Below are 17,840 nucleotides of genomic sequence, written 5' to 3'. Positions count from 1 at the left end.
TTATGTATTTTTTTTTTTGGTCGGATTATCTTGCTCAAGGCAACCTAAAGTGACTTAGTACCAAGCAAACTAAACCCCACATAGATGCACACATCCTATGCCCTTTTAAAATGTGGCTTTTTTGGGGGGGTGTGTTATTGGCTTGATGTTTTTATTTTGATTATATATTCAGTGGACACTGTGGGTTGCGAATGTGATCCGTTTGGGATGCACATTCGCAATCCACAGCGTTCGCAACCCGCAGCGGCGCATCTGCACACGCGCAGGTTGCGATTCGGTGCTTCTGCGCATGCACAACCGCCGAAACCCGGAAGTAACTCGTTCTGGTACTTTCGGTTTTGGCGCTCTGTAACCTGAAAAAACGCAACCTGAAGCGTCTGTAACCCGAGGCTGACTTTTTTATGTTGATCTTTTCTGTGAACCACCCTGAGACCTCCGGGTATAGGGTGGCGTATAAATTCAATTAATAATAATAATAATAATAATAATAATAATAATAATAATAATAATAATAAACAATTAAAACCAGGATGGAAGGAATACAGTGGTACCTCTAGATATGAACGGGATCCGTTCCAGAGCCCCGTTCGCATCTAGAAGCAAACGTAACTAGTGACGGCATGTCTGCGCATGCGTGCATTGCTTTTTGCCGCTTCTGCGCATGACATCATTTTGAGGGTCTGCGCATGCGCAAGTGGCGAAACCCGGAAGTAACGTGCTCTGTTACTTCCAGGTTGCCGCAGAGCGCAACTCGAACATGCTCAACCTGAAGCGCATTCAACCCGAGGTATGACTGTACAGAAAAACCACGCCCCAACTTCTGAAAGGACACAGATAGTTAGAAGCCAAAGGCCTGGTTATACAGGAAAATGTCCGCCCGGCATCTAAAGATATAGAACGAAGGAACCAGGCAAGCCTCCCTGGGGAGAGCACCCCACAAGCGGGGAATGGGCAGTGATGGGGCAGGAATCAGGCTGCCAGCCTGGCCCTGGCGACAGTGGAATGGTGACGTGGTTTGCTGGCAGCCCAGAAGGAGACGGGGATCTCCCAGCCACCTTAACCAGGGCAAAGAGCTTGAGTCGCAAGGGGTCCGAGGGAGGTTCCTGGCCTTGCAGAGACAGAGCTGGCCCTCAGCCTGACGCAGACCCACACATCTGTCCGTCAGTGCTGTAATGCGGGTTGTGGCCTGCGCCTGCCCCTAAGGCGGCTTTTTGTCTCAGCTCAGCCCAGGGAAGTGTGCTGTGCCAAGACAGAGGCCTCGGGATGCCTGCAGGACACATGGGCCTTGCTTTGCTGCTGGAGTCCCACCCCACACGGAGAAGGGGGATGCTCAGGGCCTTGGCGATGCCTCTTGTGGCACCAGAAGAACCTCCTGCTGCTGCTGCTTTCTCTCTTCTGCTGCTGCTGCTTCTTCCTCTTCAGATTCTTCTCTGCTGTCTCAACTGGTTCTCCCTCTCTCCTTCTCTCCCTTTTCCTCCTCCTGTCCTGCGCCTGCCTCTGTCTTTCTGGACATGACACAGTAAATGTGGGGATCTTGAGGAAGAGCTGAAAATTGTCACCAACAACCTCAAGTCCCTGGAGGCCCAGGCAGACAAGGTAGGAGGGGCGGGGCGGGGTACGGAGTTCCCTGGTGGGATGAGGGTGGGTGGGCTTCCTTCAGGGAGGGGCCTGTTTGGAGTGGGGCAGGGGCTGCCCTCCCCCCTCACACTTGCTCTCCCCATCTCCAGTATTCCACCAAGGAGGACAAATACGAGGAAGAGATCAAGCTGCTGACAGACAAACTCAAGGAGGTGAGCAGCGCGTGGGACGGGTCTCCCCTCTCCCCTCTCCCCTCTCCCCTCTCCATCCAAAGCTGAAGCTGAGGGGCAGAAAGTTCAGTCCCAGTAGCAGATTGGGCTGGGGAAAAGATCCTGAGTCAGAAACCCTGAATCTTCAACGTTCAGCATCATGGGATGCCCATGAGCTCTTGAGTTAGGAGAGAGAAGGAAACATTTCTCTTTCCACTTTCTTCATGCAAGCAAGATGGACCCAGGCTCTGCTGCATTTGGAGAGGCATTCAGAAGCAAAACAAGCGCAGAGTCCGGGGTGGGGGTGGTCAGGGCCAGACCCTCCCTGGCGGGCAGGGGGAGTGAGGAACCCTTTCAGCCTGCAGCAGCCTGAGCAGAAATCTCTCCTGCACCCCACCCAGCTGCCCAGGCGGCTCTCTGCACTGGGAGCCTCCCCCCACCCCATGCCAAATAGCGCTGTGTGTGTGTATATGTGTAACCTCCTTTGGGGTTCAGGCACCCCTCACACCACCATCCTGACTCCAGAGCTGGATTGGCAGCCTTGGCTGCTCCTGCTGCTTAGAACCAAGAGGCAGGTCTGGCTGGGGAGCAGCCCTGGATGTGTGGAAGGAACGGAAAAGAGACGCTACGGCCGACTTAATGCCTGGAGCTGTGATCCCTATGCAGAGCCCAATCCCAATGAACTCTTATCCCTGCACAGCAGAGGGTTGGACTGGATGACCCTTGGGGTCCCTTTCAGCTCTACAATTCTGTGCACGCATCTTTGGAAGCCAGAGCTGCCACTTAACTGAGGGGACCATGAAGTGTCTTTATTTGTGCAAGGCTTTGTACAAAGAACCCCCAAAGGAGGGAACTGCCTCTTAACATACTGTAAAAAAATTAAAGAAGACAGAATAAAATGACCATAAATGAACAATAGATCAGTCATGAGCAAAGGGGATGTAAGACAACAAGATCGGGGTGAGAATAAAATATGTTCCCCAAACTGAAGGACTGAGGAATATTCTCACCATCTCCTCATGATGGGGGGGGGGGGCGGCAGAAAAGGGAGCCTTTGTGTTCTGCACTGGAGGGTGTTGCATGGCTTAGAGAATGGGGAGTGGCTGCAGAGCTGCTCCTGCCTTCTAGGGGGTGGAGGTCGCAACTCTGGACCCAACAGCAACCTGGGAGGATGCCCCCCTTGAGTCTCCCACCCAATGGGCTCTTCATCTCTATCCTCCCTCTCTCTCGCCCCCGCCCCGCAGGCTGAGACCCGAGCAGAGTTTGCTGAGAGGTCTGTTGCAAAGTTGGAGAAAACCATTGACGACTTGGAAGGTAAGAAGGTGCTTCCCCCGCCTGCCCCCTCCGTTGGGCTGGAAGTGGCGGGGCTGGGACCCAGAGCAGGGGATGGGCTCCGAGAGGGTTGGGTCCTTGTGAAGGTGGTGAGGGTGTCCGCCTCCTCTTTTCCTCCTCCACCTCCTCGTCTCTCTCCCAGCCACCCGCCTTCCTCTTCCTCTCTCTTCCCTCCCTCTCACGTTCACTCTTTTCTTTCCACCCCCCTGCACTGCTCTGCTCTGCCTCACTGCCTCCACCTTCTCCACCTTCCATGCACACCTGCAGACGAGGTCTATGCCCAGAAGATGAAGTTCAAAGCCATCAGTGAGGAGCTGGACAATGCCCTGAACGACATCACCTCCCTCTGAGCTCCGTCTCTGTCTGCTCCCGCCCTCCCCCTTGCTTGCCCAGGATACACCCCCCAAGTGCTCCCCTGTGTGTGTGCTGGGGGGGGGGTTAGGAGGGGAGGCCAAGTTACCTCAGGTGGGGATAGGGGGTGGGGAGCTCTGTGCCAGTGCCAGAAGTGCCTTTCCTGGCAGAGGAGGCGGCGTTTGGGGGCTCTGCCAGCCATGCAGCTGGGGCTGGGGGGTAAGGGGATCTGGGCCTCTTCCCTGGTGGGTGGGAGCGAGACACCACTGTGGAAAGCAGCCTTGCACCCCCCTGGCAGGTCCCTCTGAGGCCCTGCTGTGCCCTCTTGCTCTGCCTGTCTGTCCGTCCCACTGTCTGTCCTCCATGCTGCATTTCATGACTCTGTTCTCCTCTCCAGTCTCTGGTTCAATAAACAGTTTCAGCAAACGCCTCTTTTTCTCTCATTCTCTCGCCTACATTTCTGTCTCCTCCTCTGTGGGGCTCTGGACTCACTGGTTGCCCAACATGCCTGGTTAGTTCATCTGCTGTCTCAACCTCTCCCTCCCTCCTTGAACCCTGGCATCTGAGTGGGCAAGGGCTGCCCCTGCAGGGGGGGGGGTCAAAGGGCTTCCCCCCTCCCTGTGAGCCCCATGGAGGCAGGGGGCTTGGAGGGTCCTGCCTCTTTGCCCTTGGCCAGCCTTCTGGGGGCACTGAGGGGTGTGACTCCTTGGGAGCCTCTTGCCCCCTGCCTGTCTGCTGCCCTCCATCCTGCAGCTGGCCGCCTCCCCTGGCTCCAGATTGGGGAAGATGGCAGGTGGCAGGAGATAACTGGGGTGTCCTTGGTTGGGTTGCCTGGCAGCTGTCCCATGGAAACGCTTCTGGCTCCTGGAGGGGGGCTTGGGGGTCTCAACTAGCTGCTCCCTCCAAGAGGCTGTGGGGACATGGCATGGAGGCCTCCCTGGAGCAGCAGCCCTGATGTCCAGGGCTTCCCTTTTTCCTCTGGTGCTGACGGGCCTCCTGCCCTTCCTCTTCTCTCTCTCTCTCTCTGTCTCTCTCTTTCTCCTTTCTTGCTGCTGGACATGGATCTTTCCCCTCCAGAGCGCTCCCGGCAGGAGGAGGAGAAAAACAGCCTCCTGGCTACTGAGCTACGGCTGGTCCTCCACGGCCTCCACAACTGAGCCCCCCAGCTGCCCCCACCCTTGCCTGCTTCGTGGGGGGGGCAGCCCCTCCCCTGCCCCTCCCTTCTCCCCCCTGAGAAGCCCTTTTCTTGGAGCAAGAGGATTTGGGAAGGGGGTCTCCTCTCTTGCACGCCTTCCTGGAGGATGGGCCTCCCAGAAGAGAGGCGTGGTTCCCAGTCTGAGCTGGAGAAGAGCTCAGCAGATGCTGGGCAGGGTGGGAGCCCCTTTTGACAAGGGGTGGGGTGAATGGGACAGGATCCTGGCAAGCAGCGTCTCTCCTCTCTGCTTCTCCATCTCTCCTGAACTGCTCCTCTTGCTGCTGCTGCTGCCTTGCTCCTCTTCACGGATCGACACCCTCTTCCAAGGTGTTTGGGGACCGGAGCTGACTGTTCTCCTTAGGAGCAGGTGGTGGTGAAGAGGGCAGGCCTCTGGGCATCCAGGATGGAGGGGCCACCTCAGCTGCCCTCCAGGGACTGGGGTGGGGGGTGGGATCTTGCTCTTGGATGGAGCCGCTGAACTGACTGGGCCCTCGCTCTGTGTGTGTGTGTGTCTCTCTTTATCTCCTGCCTCTTTCTCTCCTGGGCTGGGGGGGTGGGCTTCCTTCTGGCGGTGGTGGGGTGTGCCTGGGTGCCTGCCTGCCTTGTGTTTGCAGAGAGCTTGGCCAGCGCCAAGGAGGAGAACGTCGGCATCCACCAGGTCCTGGACCAGACACTGCTGGAACTGAACAACCTCTGAGGAGGGTCTGGAGGAGCAGCAGCAGCGGCCCCCTCCCCCCGCCCCACACTCTTGCCCGGCCAGCACCTCCTGCTGAAGGGAAGCCCCCTTGCCCCCCAGGCCTGTGCTGGCCCCTGTGGGGCTCTGCCTCTGCACTGCCCCTCACCTGCCTGTCCAGTTATTAAAGCAAGTTGAACAAAGGAGGGCTGTGTCTCCTGAGGTCTCTTTTGGGTGGGGGCAGCAGGGAGGGAGGGAGAGGGGGTGGGAGGTGACTGGCCCACTGCAGGGGGTGGGGGTCTCTGGACATAGGCCTCATTGTTGTCCTCAGGGGGGAGACTAAGGTATTTGTGGATACTCCCTTGAGGGGTGGGGGAGTGCTAGGGAAGAGCTGTGGCCCCTCTTATTTTTGGGGTGGTCTGGGCTGACACCTGAGGTGAACCACAAACCCCCTGGGATTAAGGGGTGAGTGCAGCGCTCAGGAGACCCCAGAGGGCAGCACCTGCCATTTGCTCCCTAGGGGAGGAGAGCAGCAGCGCCTTCGATTTGTGGGGCCCCTGGAGGCAATGCTTTTCTTTGATCTGCTGCCCTGTGGCTCTGCCACCCTTGCCTCATGGGTGGGCCAGCCCTGGTGGCTGACTCCAAGGAGAAGGCAAGGGGTCTCTGAGAGGGCGTTTGGAGGAGCCAGTCCTTGGAAGAATGTAGCCATGTAGCTCAGTGTTGTCTGCACTGGCTGGCAGCTGCTCTCTAGGTGGGATGGACCCTGGACTCTTCTGCACACCAAGCCAGGTGCTCCACAAACAGCTGCAGCCCACAATGGGGCCTGAGGGGAGGCAGGCTGGCTGGCCAGGCAGGGAGGAGGAGGAGGAGCTGGCTGGGCAAGCCGGCAGCCAGAGGAGATCCCTGTTGGGGGGCCAAGAGCCCTACAGGACTGGACACAGTCACTGTGGGGGAAATGGAACCAGCACCTACCTTCCATGTTTTGAAGAGGAGGAAGATGCAGACCTGGCCCTCAGTGTGTGGGTGGGACACAGAGACACTTCTTAGCCCACCTAATTGTAGGAAGGATGGAGGCTTCCAGGTCTGGCTGCAATGCCTGCTGGGTGCCGTAGACCCTGGGGCAGCCATCCTGCGCCCCGTGGGGTGGGGTGGGGTTCCTCATGTGCTGGATGAGGCTGCCTTGCCCTTCTGCAGAGCTCTGACACCCATGCTCTGTCTCGTGGCCCCAGGTGTGGGGGTGGCAGGGGTTCATTTCTGCCCTGGGGAATTGCCTAGCAGAGCCCACCAGGTGCTTTGGATAGGAGGGGAGAACTAATGTAAGCTTGAGATCATTCAGCTTCCCAACCTGAGGATGTGAAAGTGGTCAATCAAAAAGGGATGCACGAGGATCCTGGAAGTTGGAGGCGAGAAGAGCGGGGGAAAGGTTTTATGTTGACGCCCAATGAGGTGTCACCCCAAAAGGCATTGTGAGGATTCCTCAGGCGGCTGAATAAGCAGTAAAAGGGCAATTGCAGCTCTGTGAAAATAAATGTACAGTGATGCACACTGCTGCAAAATAAATACACCTTAAATTTCATAGCATTGTAGAATTGGAAGGGACCTCAAGGGTCATCTAGCCCAACCCCTTGCAGTGCAGAATAAAACAGCTAAAGAATTCATCAGAGAGTCCGTTTCATTGTGTTAACAGCTCTTGCTCTCAGATGGTTCCTTCTGGTGTGCTGTCAGTCTATAGCCGGTTGAGTTCTGCCCTGCAGAGCAGGAAAACAAGCTTGCTTCATCTTCCTTTTGACAACCTTTAGAGATTTGAAGATGGCTCTCATATCTCCTCTCAGTCTCCTCTTTTCCAAGCTAAACATACCCAGCTCCTTCAACTGTTCCTCATAAGGCTTGATCCCAGACCCTCTGCACACGTTCCAGCTTGTCAACATCCTCCTTAAATTCTGGTGGCCAGAACTGGACACTGTATTCCAGGTGTGGCCTGACTAAGACAGAGGAGAGCGGGACTATGACTTCCCTTGATCTGGACACTAGACTTCTGTTGAGGCAGCCTAGAGTAGCATTTGCTTTGTCTGCTGCTGCATCACACTGTTGACTCATGTTAAGCTTGTGGTCCTAAGACCCCTAGATCTTTTTCACATGTCCTACTAGTAAGCCAGATGTTCCTCATCTTATATGTGTGCATCTGGTTCTTCCTGCTTAAGTGCAGAACCTTACATTTGTCCCTATTGAAATTCATTTTGTTAGCCTGTGCCAAATTCTCCAAGCTGTTGTGCTCATTTTGAATCTTGCTTCTGTCTGTCTGTGGCATTGGCCATCCCTCCGTTTGGTGCTGTCAGAGCTGCCCGAGATCCCAGCTCACAAAGGACCAACGCCGCTTCGTTGTTAAGTACGAAAGTCTTTATTGAAGTTCAGTTTCACTTCCACAGCCGCAGCGTGCAGCTCTACGTCTCAAACTCTAGACCGCTGAAGCTCCGTCTGAATCCTCCCCCCAGACACCAGTTTAAGACTCTAGCCTTACTCCACCTCTTCCTCTGCTCTTTCCTCCTCTGGTTCCGCCTGTCCGTCGGGGTCTCGCCCTTTCTAGACTCTTCTGACGCTGATTCCCCTGAGTCTTCCCCCTCCCTCCGGCGGGCTTTAGGAGCTGGTTCCCAATCCGGGTCTCCTGCTGTCCCTCGCGCCTGTACATTTGAACTTGGCGCGCGCGCCCAGCCGGCAACTTTCCTCCTGACCGTTTCACTGCTGCTGTCACTGCTTCCCCCTTCGGGGGGGGGGCTAGCTGCAACTGACCTCCCCTCCGTTCCCCCACTCTCCGATGGAGGCGTGGTCAGCCCTGACTCATCTTCTCTCCCCGCTGGAGGAGACGCTGGTCCTGACACATGTGACTCTTCCCCCCCACTATGCTCTGGTGGGGAAACTGGTCCTGATCCCCCGCTGCTGCTTTGGGGGTCCCCGCTGGCTCCTTGTTTCTGGTGCATCCCCCCTGGGACCCCCCTTGCCCTGACCATCGGCGCCCCCTTCTGGGAATCTTCTGATTCGCTGGAGAAGCTCATGGAATCTCTCGGGTCACTGTCATACTCCCCTACGCTGCCCTCGGATTCTTCCCCTTCGCTCTCCATTTCCTCTCTCCCCTGTGCTCCTGCTCCCGAGCCCCTGACAGGTGTCATCTGCAAATTGGATGAGCATCCCCTCAACCCCTTCATCTAAGTCATTTATAGATGTTGAAGGACAACGGGCCCAGGACAGAACCCTGTGACACCCCCCTTGTCACTTTTTTCCAGCATGAGGAAGATCCATTAAAGAGTCCTCTTTGGGCTCCAGCCAGCTACAAATCCACCTAACGGTTACCTCCTTCAGCCCACATTTTACCAGATTCCTTGCAAGAATATCATGGGGGACTTTGTCAAAAGCCTTAAAAGTGACAAGGGGGGTGTCACAGGGTTCTGTCCTGGGCCCGTTTAATATAGAAAAAGATGCCCGTACTCACCATGAAGTTGTTACAGTAAGTGTCACGCTTTTAACATTTGAAAAAAGGTGCCGGTACTGTGTACCCTTCAGCTTCCCTCCATCCACCCCCCAAGCAAGTCAAGATCCACTCCGTCCCCCGTGTTCCTAGACGGCGCCCCCAGTTTGCAAAGGGGGCGGGAGGGGGCGTGCGCTCTCCCCACGGCAAGAGTTCGGCCGCTGCAACTCCCAGCCCCCCACGCCGAGGGCCCTTCGCCCTCCCCGCCCCGCAGCCGACGGGCAGCACTGCCGTTCCCCGGGGCTCTGCCGCCGCGCGGCTCCCCGGCCGCCCCCATTCGACTCCGGTTGCCCCGCCCCGCCGCGCGCTCGCAACGGACGGGGCGCCCGCCAGCCGCGCCCGGGAACGGCATCGGGGGTCCCCCTCGTCCCGGATCGGAAGGCGCCCGGGAGCCCCTGAGCCGCCCCGGGCCCGAGGAGGAGGAGCCTCCGCCAACGCCGCCGCCCTCGGCGCCGGCCGGGATGTGATGTCAGGAGGGCGGAAGCGGCGGGGCGGAGGCCCGGCGGGGGCCGAGGGAGCGGAGGGGCGGAAGCAGCGCGTCTTCCTGGGCGCCGGGACCGGCTGGGCTCGCATCGCGGCGGCGGCGACGCCCCGTCGGGGCTCGGTGCGCGGCCTGAGCGCGGCCATGACTCTGGCCGTCTTCTTCGGCTGCGCCTTCATCGCCTTCGGGCCGGCGCTGGCGCTCTTCCTGCTGACGGTGGTGGCCGAGCCGCTGCGCATCATCATCCTCATCGCAGGGTCAGTGCCGGGGGGGGGGGAGGGGGAGGCGGACCGGGAAGACCCCCCCGCAGACCGCGCCCCCTCCCCGCAGGGCCCGGCCTCTCTCTGGGGAGCTGCCGGCACCGGCGGAGGAAGAGGGTGCCCTGGGTGCGGCCCGGCCCAGGTGTCATCCCGGGGGGGGGGACACATCGGCGCGCCGCCCCCCGGACTCCCCCCCCCCCCGAGACCGGCTAGCCCCGCCCCCGGTGCCCAGTATGTGCTGGAGCATCTAGCTGCGCCTCTGCCGGTGGGCTTGGGGGGCGATGCCTGGGCCCTGGGGCTCCTGGGCCAGCCTGGGGGGTGCCTGGCTGGGGGGCGCCGGTGACCTTGGCCCTCCTCTCCTCCGGCTGCAGGGCCTTCTTCTGGCTGGCCTCGCTGCTCTTCTCCTCGCTGGTCTGGTTCATCGCGGCCAAGGCCAGCGACCCGTCCAACGAGGCGCTCCAGAGGGGCCTCCTCATCTTTGGCGTCATCTTCTCGGTGCTGCTGCAGGAGGCCTTCCGCTTCCTCTACTACAAGCTGCTCAGGTAGGGGCGCTGGGGGGGCACACGGGGGGGGCTACAGCCTTGGGCCAGGAAAGGTCCCTTTAAAGCCAAGCCCTGCACTGCCAAGGGGACCCTCCCTCCCAGCAACCCAGCGACAAACCCCCCCCGGGGGGTGGAGAAGCAGTGGTGGAAGCTGCAGGTGTTAAGCGAGGCCCCCCCCCCCCGGGAGTAACCGCCCAACCAGCCTGATACCAGCCCTGGGCAAAATGATGCTGCCCACGACCCATTATGCCAGTTGATACCACAGATTGCCCAGGTGCCCATTTTTGACCCCCGGAAAAGAAGGCCTGGCAGCACCGGGAGAAGCCTCTGCCTGAATGCCTGGACTGCTGTGGCTGCTGCCGGTCAGGGCAGGCAGTGCAGGGCCAGGTGGGTGGAGGGATGTGGGGGCACCAGGTAGCTCCCCCTCTTCCTGTCCGTGGCGGGTTGAGCAGCCACAGACAAGGGGGGCTGGTTAGGGGTTCATCCTGGAGGGAGGCTGGGGGGGCAGGGCTCTCCCCTGCCTCTTCATAATTCCTGGGACCTGTGGCAATGTTATAGATGTCAGTAACCTGAAGGAAACAAAGCTGCATAAAGCAATGTAGCGCCATGAGAAAATACAGATTAAACTGGTATATGAAGAGGCTTATCAGAGCAGATTCTTAGGCTGATTGAATCTTGGGCCTCCCTGGAGCCTCCCTGAGCCTCTCTGCTTGTGCATCAGAACGTCTTCCCTTCCCCGGGCATTTTGGACTGATGCTGAGGGATTCCCACCCAGGCCTGAGGGTCACGATCCCACAGCCTCCAGCTGGGCAAGAGCATGGGAAGCCTAACAGGGAGGCAGCAAGCAGAGGAAGCAAGTCTGTTCTTTGCACTCCTCTTACACTGAGGAGGAGCTGCCGTGGAAGTCTGCACCTTGGACCCTTGCTGCCTCTTCCTTCACTCGGATCTCTTTGGGCTCCGACACAGCTCATCATGCGGAAGGCCCGCCTTTCCCCCGTAATCTTGCCTTCCAAGGTTGCCGTCAGCGCAATGATCCTTCCTGTTTCCAGCACTAACTTGTTGCACCCTCCCCCGACCCCCATGAGGACTGTGGGGTGGAGGAGACTCCAGGGCAAAATGAGATCCCTGGGGCAGAGACAGTGTGGGTTGCCCCACAGTCCACCGCAGGGGCTTGGCAGACACAGCAATGGCTGCTGCGGGGGCAGAGGAGCGAGGGGTCTTTCCTGGGCCTTTGGTCCCATTGAGGCCAATGTGCCTGTCTTGTCTGCAGGACACCCCCCGTCCGCCTCTGGAGCTCAGAGATTCCCCTCGAAGCCCCATTGGGAGAGATGGTGGGCTGCCCCATGACTGTGAAGGCCAGCAGGGGGGCTTGCCTTGCGTGGACTCCAACCATCAGCTTGGCTGGGGGTTTCTTCTGCGCAGACTTTATTCTCCTGAAATCAAGTTGAAAATAGAGGCAGAAAGGAAGGGTGCCCCTCACGTTGCACCAAGACTGCAGGCTCTGTTGTGATTCCTGCCTTGCTGAGGGGGGGGGTCCCTTGGGGGTCCCTTCCAACTCTGCAGTTCTCGGGTTCTAAGACAGGCCAAAGTGCTTAAGGTGAGAGATGCTGAAGATTTCCAGTACAAAACTCAGGATTCCTTCTCTCCCCTGACCAGGAAGGCGATTGAGGGGCTGTTGGCCCTGAGTGAAGATGGCTGCTCTCCCATCTCCATCCAGCAGATGGCGTACGGTGCGTTTCTAGAGGGCAGGGAAGAGAAATGGGCAAAGAGGGTCTTCCTTCTCAGCCCAGGCTCCCTTGGGGATTGGGAGGGAGGGAGAAAGGAGGCCCGAAAGCGGGGGGTGGGGTCCCACTTTATTCAGAGGGGTCCGACTTCTATATCCATGGGAGGGGCTGCTTGAGCGCGCGCCCCCCCGGTCCAGACAATCTGGGGCTGAGCCATCTCCCTTCTGGGAGGGAAAAGAGCAGTGCAGGAAGGGGTGGAGAACATGGGGGAGGCTCTGGGAGCAGTCCTGGTGAAATGTCTGGGTCTGAGGCGGGGGTGGGAGGGTCCCACGGTCTGACTCTGCACACAACGGCTTCTTCCCCACAGTGGCCGGCCTGGGCTTTGGGCTCATGAGTGGGGCCTTCTCCATGATCAACCTTCTGGCGGACGCTCTGGGGCCAGGCACGGTGGGCATCCACGGGGACTCCCAGCTCTACTTCCTGACGTCAGGTAAGGGTCTCCAGAGGCTCCCCCCCTTGACCCCTCTGGCCTGCCTCCTCCCTGCCTAACGGATGCTCTCTCCCGCCACAGCCTTCATGACGCTGGTGCTGGTCCTTCTGCACACCTTCTGGGGCATCATCTTCTTCCACGGTTGTGAGACCAAGCAGTGGTGGGAAGTGGGGGCTGTGGTGCTCACCCACCTGATCGTCTCTGGCCTGGTGAGTAGCTGGAGGGCAGAGAGCGGCTCACTTCTCATGCTGCTGCTTGCCAAAAACAGGGTTCGTTTATTTATTTATTTGCTATAAAGGTGCAGCATAAAACAAACAGTATATTGCATAATAAACAAATCAGGTGCAACATTTATTCTTTTATTATAAAGGAAGGATAAAAGGGAAGGATAAAAGAATAAATGGAATATACAAATAATGGCATCAATGGCATATCCTGGATGATAGGGCAGAGAAGGGAACAGCTGTCATGGGGGGGGGCAGGGGCTTGGGGTTGAGTGGTGCAACCTTGACACTCCGCCTGCTCTGTGCTGAGCTCCCTGCCGCCCACCCCCTTCTGCTGCCGGTGACTGGCAGTGATGTGGGGCTGGGAAGGGGAGAGGGAAAGCACTGCCATCCTCTCCGGCTGCTATGGGGTGTCTCTTCCACACTCTCCATTCCAGCTCCCTTAAGGAGTAGGAAAATGCATTAATCTAAATCATAAAGGAATAAGTGAAATAATACTGACTTGGGTCTTCCAAATTCCCAAATGTTCTTAACTTGCTAGTATTTAGTATTTTAATTGTTTTGTTTTAAAATGAATCTCCAGAGAAATTGCGTTGAATTTGCTGTTATTTAGCTACATTTAATTGCCAGCATAAAACAGTCTGTATCTGCCTCTCAAATAGAAAATTCAGCACTGCCAAGTCATGTCCCAGGTAAAAAGAAGAGGAGTCCCTGAAGTGTTTGCAGTCTTTATGCAAAAGTTAGAAGAACTTCTGGTATAAAATTAGTATTACCACAGAAGCAAGTTTTACAGGGGAGGGAGACGTGTGATGGAGAAGTCTAATTGGAGCTTTGAATGGAATCTGTGAAGCTGCTCCATGGAGGGAATCCGTCCATGTCCACAGAAATGGAAATGCTTCGGGGGGAAATGGGAATGGCATGAAAGGATGGGGAAGACCATGCTAGTCTCTTCATGTTCAGAGGAAGCAGCCCAGCAAGGTCCAAGGAACAGACAGTCGGAGAATGGGAAAGCCAGCTGAGGAGAAGCAGCTCTCCAAAAGCTCCCTGAGGAATAGATCCTTGAAAGTCCCTGAAAACAAGACAAACAGAGCCATTTTTACCTTGTACCCAAATGCTTCTCATGTGGGAGCCAGTTGAAAATCCCCTGGGAGGGAGTTGCGTCAAGGGGGCACTACCACCGAGAAGGCCCTGCTTCTTGCCCCTGGGCTGCTGCCTCAAGTCAGGCCAGCCCTGCAGGAGCCCCACAGAAGGAGCTCTTGTCCCAAGCGCTGGGCTCCCAAGTCGCTTCAGTCTGTGGGTGCAACCAGCGAGGCCCAGTTGCCCACTGGCAGCCAGTGCATGCTTAGGGATCGGGGTGGATGGTGAGACACCTCCCCCCCCCATGATGCTCCTCCAGGATCTGGGCTGCCGCAGGCGCAACTTCCTTCCCACGCTGAGTCAGAGAGGTGCCCCTTGCCACACCCCGGCCTCTGCGATGGTGCATTCATGGAGAAACTGGTTCAGGAAGCAGCAGCCAGCTCCCAGGTGCACTGGGTAGGGGGGGAGAGAGAGAAAGGGCTGCCCCCAGACTTGGGGACCCCCTCCCATTCTGCTCTTCCCCCCTTCCCTGCCTCTCCTGTCCCATCTTCCCAAGACCCAGCATAGGCGTTCCTGGGCACCTTCTGCCCTCACCTGTGCCGAGAGAGCTCTGAAGCGGCTTCCTGAACCCAGGACTTTGGTCATGGGGAGCTCAGGTGCCGTATTGGAGGGGGGGTGTTGACACACCCTCTTTGACCTGGGCCAGCACACCTGAAACAAGGTGAATGGAGTGTCTGGGTCACCATGAAAGGGGGCCGTGATGGTCCTCTGAGGGGCCTCCCCCCCCCCACTGCTGGCAGCCAAAGGGTGAGGCAGGTCTGAGATACTTCTTCCATTCAGTTGTCAGACCAGCAGAAATCTGAACAGGCCAATTCTTAGATGACGGGTAGGAGCAAGTTCTCAAGGACATGCTAAAAATCCTAAAAAGACAAGAAAAGCAGCAGCACATTTGAGAACTATCCTGCAAAGGAGAGAATGGAAAAGTTTCATTCAGAATGAAACTCAATCCCTGCCCTTCTTCACCTTACATTTAGCATATAGTGATTCAAAACCCTAGGTTAGAATCAGATTTGTTGCTGAAAGGCGACCCCAAAGGTCATCTAGCCCAACCCCCTGCGGTGCAGGAACCACAGCTAAAGAATCCCTCACAGATGACCACCCAATCTCTGCTGAAAACCTTCCAAGGCAGGAGATTCCACCACCGCCCAAGGGAGCCTTTTGACTACAGTCATAGCTCATGCTGTTTGCTTCATGATACATTTTTTCAGGTTGCATCCCGTAGCGACCCAGAAGTACTGGCAAGGGTTACTTCCAGGTTTCGCCGCTCACGCATGCGCAGACGCAGCGAATTGCAACCCGCCCGTGCGCAGACGCACTGCTGTGGGTTGCGTTCTATTCATGTTGCGAATGGGCCTCCGGAACGGATCCCATTCGCAACCAGAGATACCACTGTACATCTGTTGATGCAGCCTAGAATAGCATTAATCTTTTTTTGCTGCTGCATCACACGGTGGACTCAAGTTAAGACCCCTGGATCCTTTTCACATGCTTTGCTGGCAAGCCAGGTGTCCCTCATCTTATATTTGTGCACTTGGTTCTTCCCGTCTAATTGCAAAACCTGACATTTGTCCCTATGGAACTGCCTTTTGTTAGTTCTTCCTCCAGAAGCATTCGCTTCCCCTCCCTGTTTGTCTACTGCAATGTGATGTTGTCTCCCTTCCTGCAGACGTTCTGGAACCCGATCTACCTGGGGAGCCTCCTCCCTGCCTACCTGCTCATGGCAGGTGCTGCCGTCTGGGCCTTCCTCGTCTCTGGCGGCTCCAAAGAGAACCTGCGCCACTTCCTCCTGTGTAAGTATGGCCAGAGGTTGCCCCAGGGCCAGCAACACCCATCACCCTGGCTCCAAGCAGCAACCCACCCAGAGGCCTTTGGCTCTCCCTGGAGTTGGCCCCTCCATCTCCTGGGGCTTGAGGTCTCAGGCTCTTTGCCTCTGACCCCCTCCGTCTGTTTCCACAGGCCTGCGGAGTGGGACAGCGGCACCACCCGGATCCTGAGGCCCCGCTGGGCTCCCCCGCCCTGTCCTTTGGAGCCATTTGCTGGGGCAAGGAGGACGCAGCTGCTGTGCCTTTGGGAGTGCTTCTGGGCCCGAGGAGGGGGCCGCTGGACTTGCCCCCCGAAGCCCCTCTTGGGGCGAGTTGCCGTAGAGGGTCTGGGCACAAGGGGCGCTGCAGCAGAGCTCCTGGACCCTGTGAATCTGCAGCAAAAGCCCCCTCCCTCCAGAGAGGGGTTTCTGGCTCTGGCCAGCTGGCGTTGTTTAAATAGGGGGTGGGCTTTGGGGGTGCTGGGGCGAATGACAGGTGCCGGCATAGGGTGTTGGGGGGGGTGAGCATCTGTCTCTGTTGGGTGGGGGTGCAGAGGGAGAGCCAGCTGTGTGGTCCTGCTTAGAGGAGAGAGGGGATCGGGGTGGGGGTTACTGGGGAAGGGAGAGTGCCCCACATGGCCTCTTTCTTTCATGGGGGGGGGCACATCTCTGCACATTTGTACTAATAAAAAGGCTGGATGAGGCCCACAGTGTGTGCGCACCTGTCTGTGGGCAGTGGCGGGGTTGATGGTGCTACACTGAGGGAGGGGGGCTTCAGAGAGGGGGCTGCTTCCTCTGAGAAATAGGACTGGGTTGGCTGCTGGTTGCTTCAGGGGCCCCTCCTGTTCGGATTATATTTCTGGGGGTGGCAAGATGTCCTTTGGTGTCCTTCCAGTCTGATGAGAAACAGTTGAGGGGGCTGGTTTTGTTTAGCCTGGAAGAGAGGAGGCTGAGAGGAGATAGGAGAGCCATCCTCAAATATCCCAAGGGCTGCCACATGGAAGAGGGAACAAGCTTGTTTTCTCCTGCTCTGGAGGGTAAGCTTCAAACCAATGGCTTCAAGTTACAAGAAAGGAGAGTCCAGCTAAACCTCAGGATGAACTTTCTGGTGTCAAGAGACAGTCTCCCTCTGCAGCAGTGTTTCCCAACCTTTGGCCTCCAGCTGTTTTGGAATACAACTCCCATCATCCATGGCCACTGGTCTTGCTAGCTAGGGATGATGGGAGTTGTAGTCCAAAAGCAGCTCGAGACCCAAAGTTGGGAAACGCTGCTCTGGAGGATGTGGATTCCCCTTCCTTGGAGGTTTTTAAGCACAGCTTGGATGGCTACCTGCCATGGATGCTTTAGTTGAAATTCCTTCATTGCAGAGGGTTGGGCTAGATGCTTCTCAGGGTCCCTTTCAACTCTACAGTTCTATTAAATGAATAAATACTTTCGGGTAATTGGACCTCAACTAATCCAGGGTTTTCAACGCTAGTACTAATTGGGCCCCAAAATGCCTCCTGTTTCGCTGTATACTCTGGGACAATTTTTCAATGTGGAGAGCACCCAAATATAGAAAGAAACACAAGTTTCTTTGATAAACTACACAGGTAAGGCCACATGAGCCGCCTCCTCCACCCGTCCCCAAACCTTTCCTTTATGGAAAAAGTTAATATAGCTCCAAATAACTGCCATGAAGATGCATCCTGAGAGCATTAAGCCTGAGCTCTTTCACTGCCTCTCCCTTTGATGGGACCTGGAGCTTATCCTGCTTTTGACATCGTGGTTATACCACCCTTCACTGCATTCAACCTCAACCATATCCACAGAAACCCCCGTGGCCAGTCAGCCTCTGCAACTAGCTCCCCATCAGCCTGACACTCCAACAATGTGGGCCATTAAAGAAAACAGGAATAAATAGAAGAAAAGAGGGGCACTGCTAGTGAAGGGGTCTTCACCTGGTCCATCTCTGTCCTGCTGATTGTTATCCATTCTTGCTTCAAGTTGGGAATCGGGAAGTCTGGCCTTTGCATCCATGCCCAGAACATGGTGCCTTCACAAGCCAGTGTGAAGAGAGCAATCCTGGTGGTGCCAGGCTGAGTCCAGTGCCAGGAGGGCCCTTGCCAGCTGGTGTGAAGGGAGTCTAATCCTGCTTGGCTGACTCCTTGTTTCTCCTTCCCATGTCAAGTGGTGAGAAGGACAAAACAGTAACCTAAGTAGAGCCTGGCTGCTGGATCAGGCCAAGGGCCAGAGTGTTCTGTATCCTGTTCTCACAGTGCCCAACCAGATGCCCATTATGGGAAACCTGCAAGAAGAACAGGCAGAAAGCACCCTTTTGCGG

At 56.9% G+C, this 17,840-nt stretch overlaps 2 protein-coding genes and 1 long non-coding RNA gene across 10 annotated transcripts in view; 2 read left to right on the top strand and 1 right to left on the bottom strand.

Annotated features, from left to right (window-relative positions):
- The window catches only part of TPM2 (tropomyosin 2), a 28,854-nt gene extending 23,312 nt beyond the window's left edge, over positions 1-5,542 (top strand). For 2 of the 8 annotated variants that reach the window (XM_083575891.1, XM_083575895.1), the window contains 4 exons: positions 1,521-1,596; positions 1,728-1,790; positions 3,032-3,101; positions 5,280-5,542. In XM_083575891.1, coding sequence (XP_083432017.1) covers positions 1,521-1,596; positions 1,728-1,790; positions 3,032-3,101; positions 5,280-5,362 — 292 coding nt within the window. In that variant the 3' untranslated portion in view covers positions 5,363-5,542. Of the gene's footprint in view, positions 1-1,520; positions 1,597-1,727; positions 1,791-3,031; positions 3,102-3,386; positions 3,897-5,279 lie in introns of those variants that run through there. The other 6 variants (XM_083575890.1, XM_083575894.1, XM_083575893.1 and 3 more) reach the window with 3 other exon arrangements.
- A 1,450-nt stretch (positions 5,543-6,992) lies between these two features.
- LOC310744514 lies at positions 6,993-9,007 on the bottom strand. The gene is made up of 2 exons (XR_014539590.1): positions 8,823-9,007; positions 6,993-7,316 (listed from the first exon to the last, which is right to left on the bottom strand). It is a non-coding gene; the product is annotated as an uncharacterized lncRNA (long non-coding RNA).
- Positions 9,008-9,351: 344 nt separating this feature from the next.
- LOC310744317 (gamma-secretase subunit Aph-1b-like) lies at positions 9,352-16,222 on the top strand. The gene is made up of 7 exons (XM_083575428.1): positions 9,352-9,596; positions 9,971-10,141; positions 11,798-11,871; positions 12,233-12,355; positions 12,437-12,564; positions 15,383-15,506; positions 15,673-16,222. Exons 1-7 carry the CDS (start codon positions 9,484-9,486, stop codon positions 15,708-15,710), a joined length of 771 nt encoding a protein of 256 aa, XP_083431554.1. The 5' UTR covers positions 9,352-9,483; the 3' UTR covers positions 15,711-16,222.
- Positions 16,223-17,840: the final 1,618 nt, after the last annotated feature.

Source organism: Podarcis filfolensis (assembly GCF_964270895.1).
Source record: "Podarcis filfolensis genome assembly, chromosome: 11".
NCBI classification, from domain to species: Eukaryota; Metazoa; Chordata; class Lepidosauria; order Squamata; family Lacertidae; genus Podarcis; species Podarcis filfolensis.
This window is presented reverse-complemented; position numbering and strand designations above follow the sequence as displayed.

Coding starts and splice junctions, on each gene's coding strand:
- LOC310744317 (XM_083575428.1), top strand. CDS start 9,484: ATGACTCTGGCCGTCTTCTTCGGCTGCGCCTTCATCGCCTTCGGGCCG. Junction 9,597..9,970: donor ATCATCATCCTCATCGCAGG/GTCAGTGCCGGG, acceptor CTCCGGCTGCAG/GGCCTTCTTCTGGCTGGCCT. Junction 11,872..12,232: donor CATCCAGCAGATGGCGTACG/GTGCGTTTCTAG, acceptor TCTTCCCCACAG/TGGCCGGCCTGGGCTTTGGG.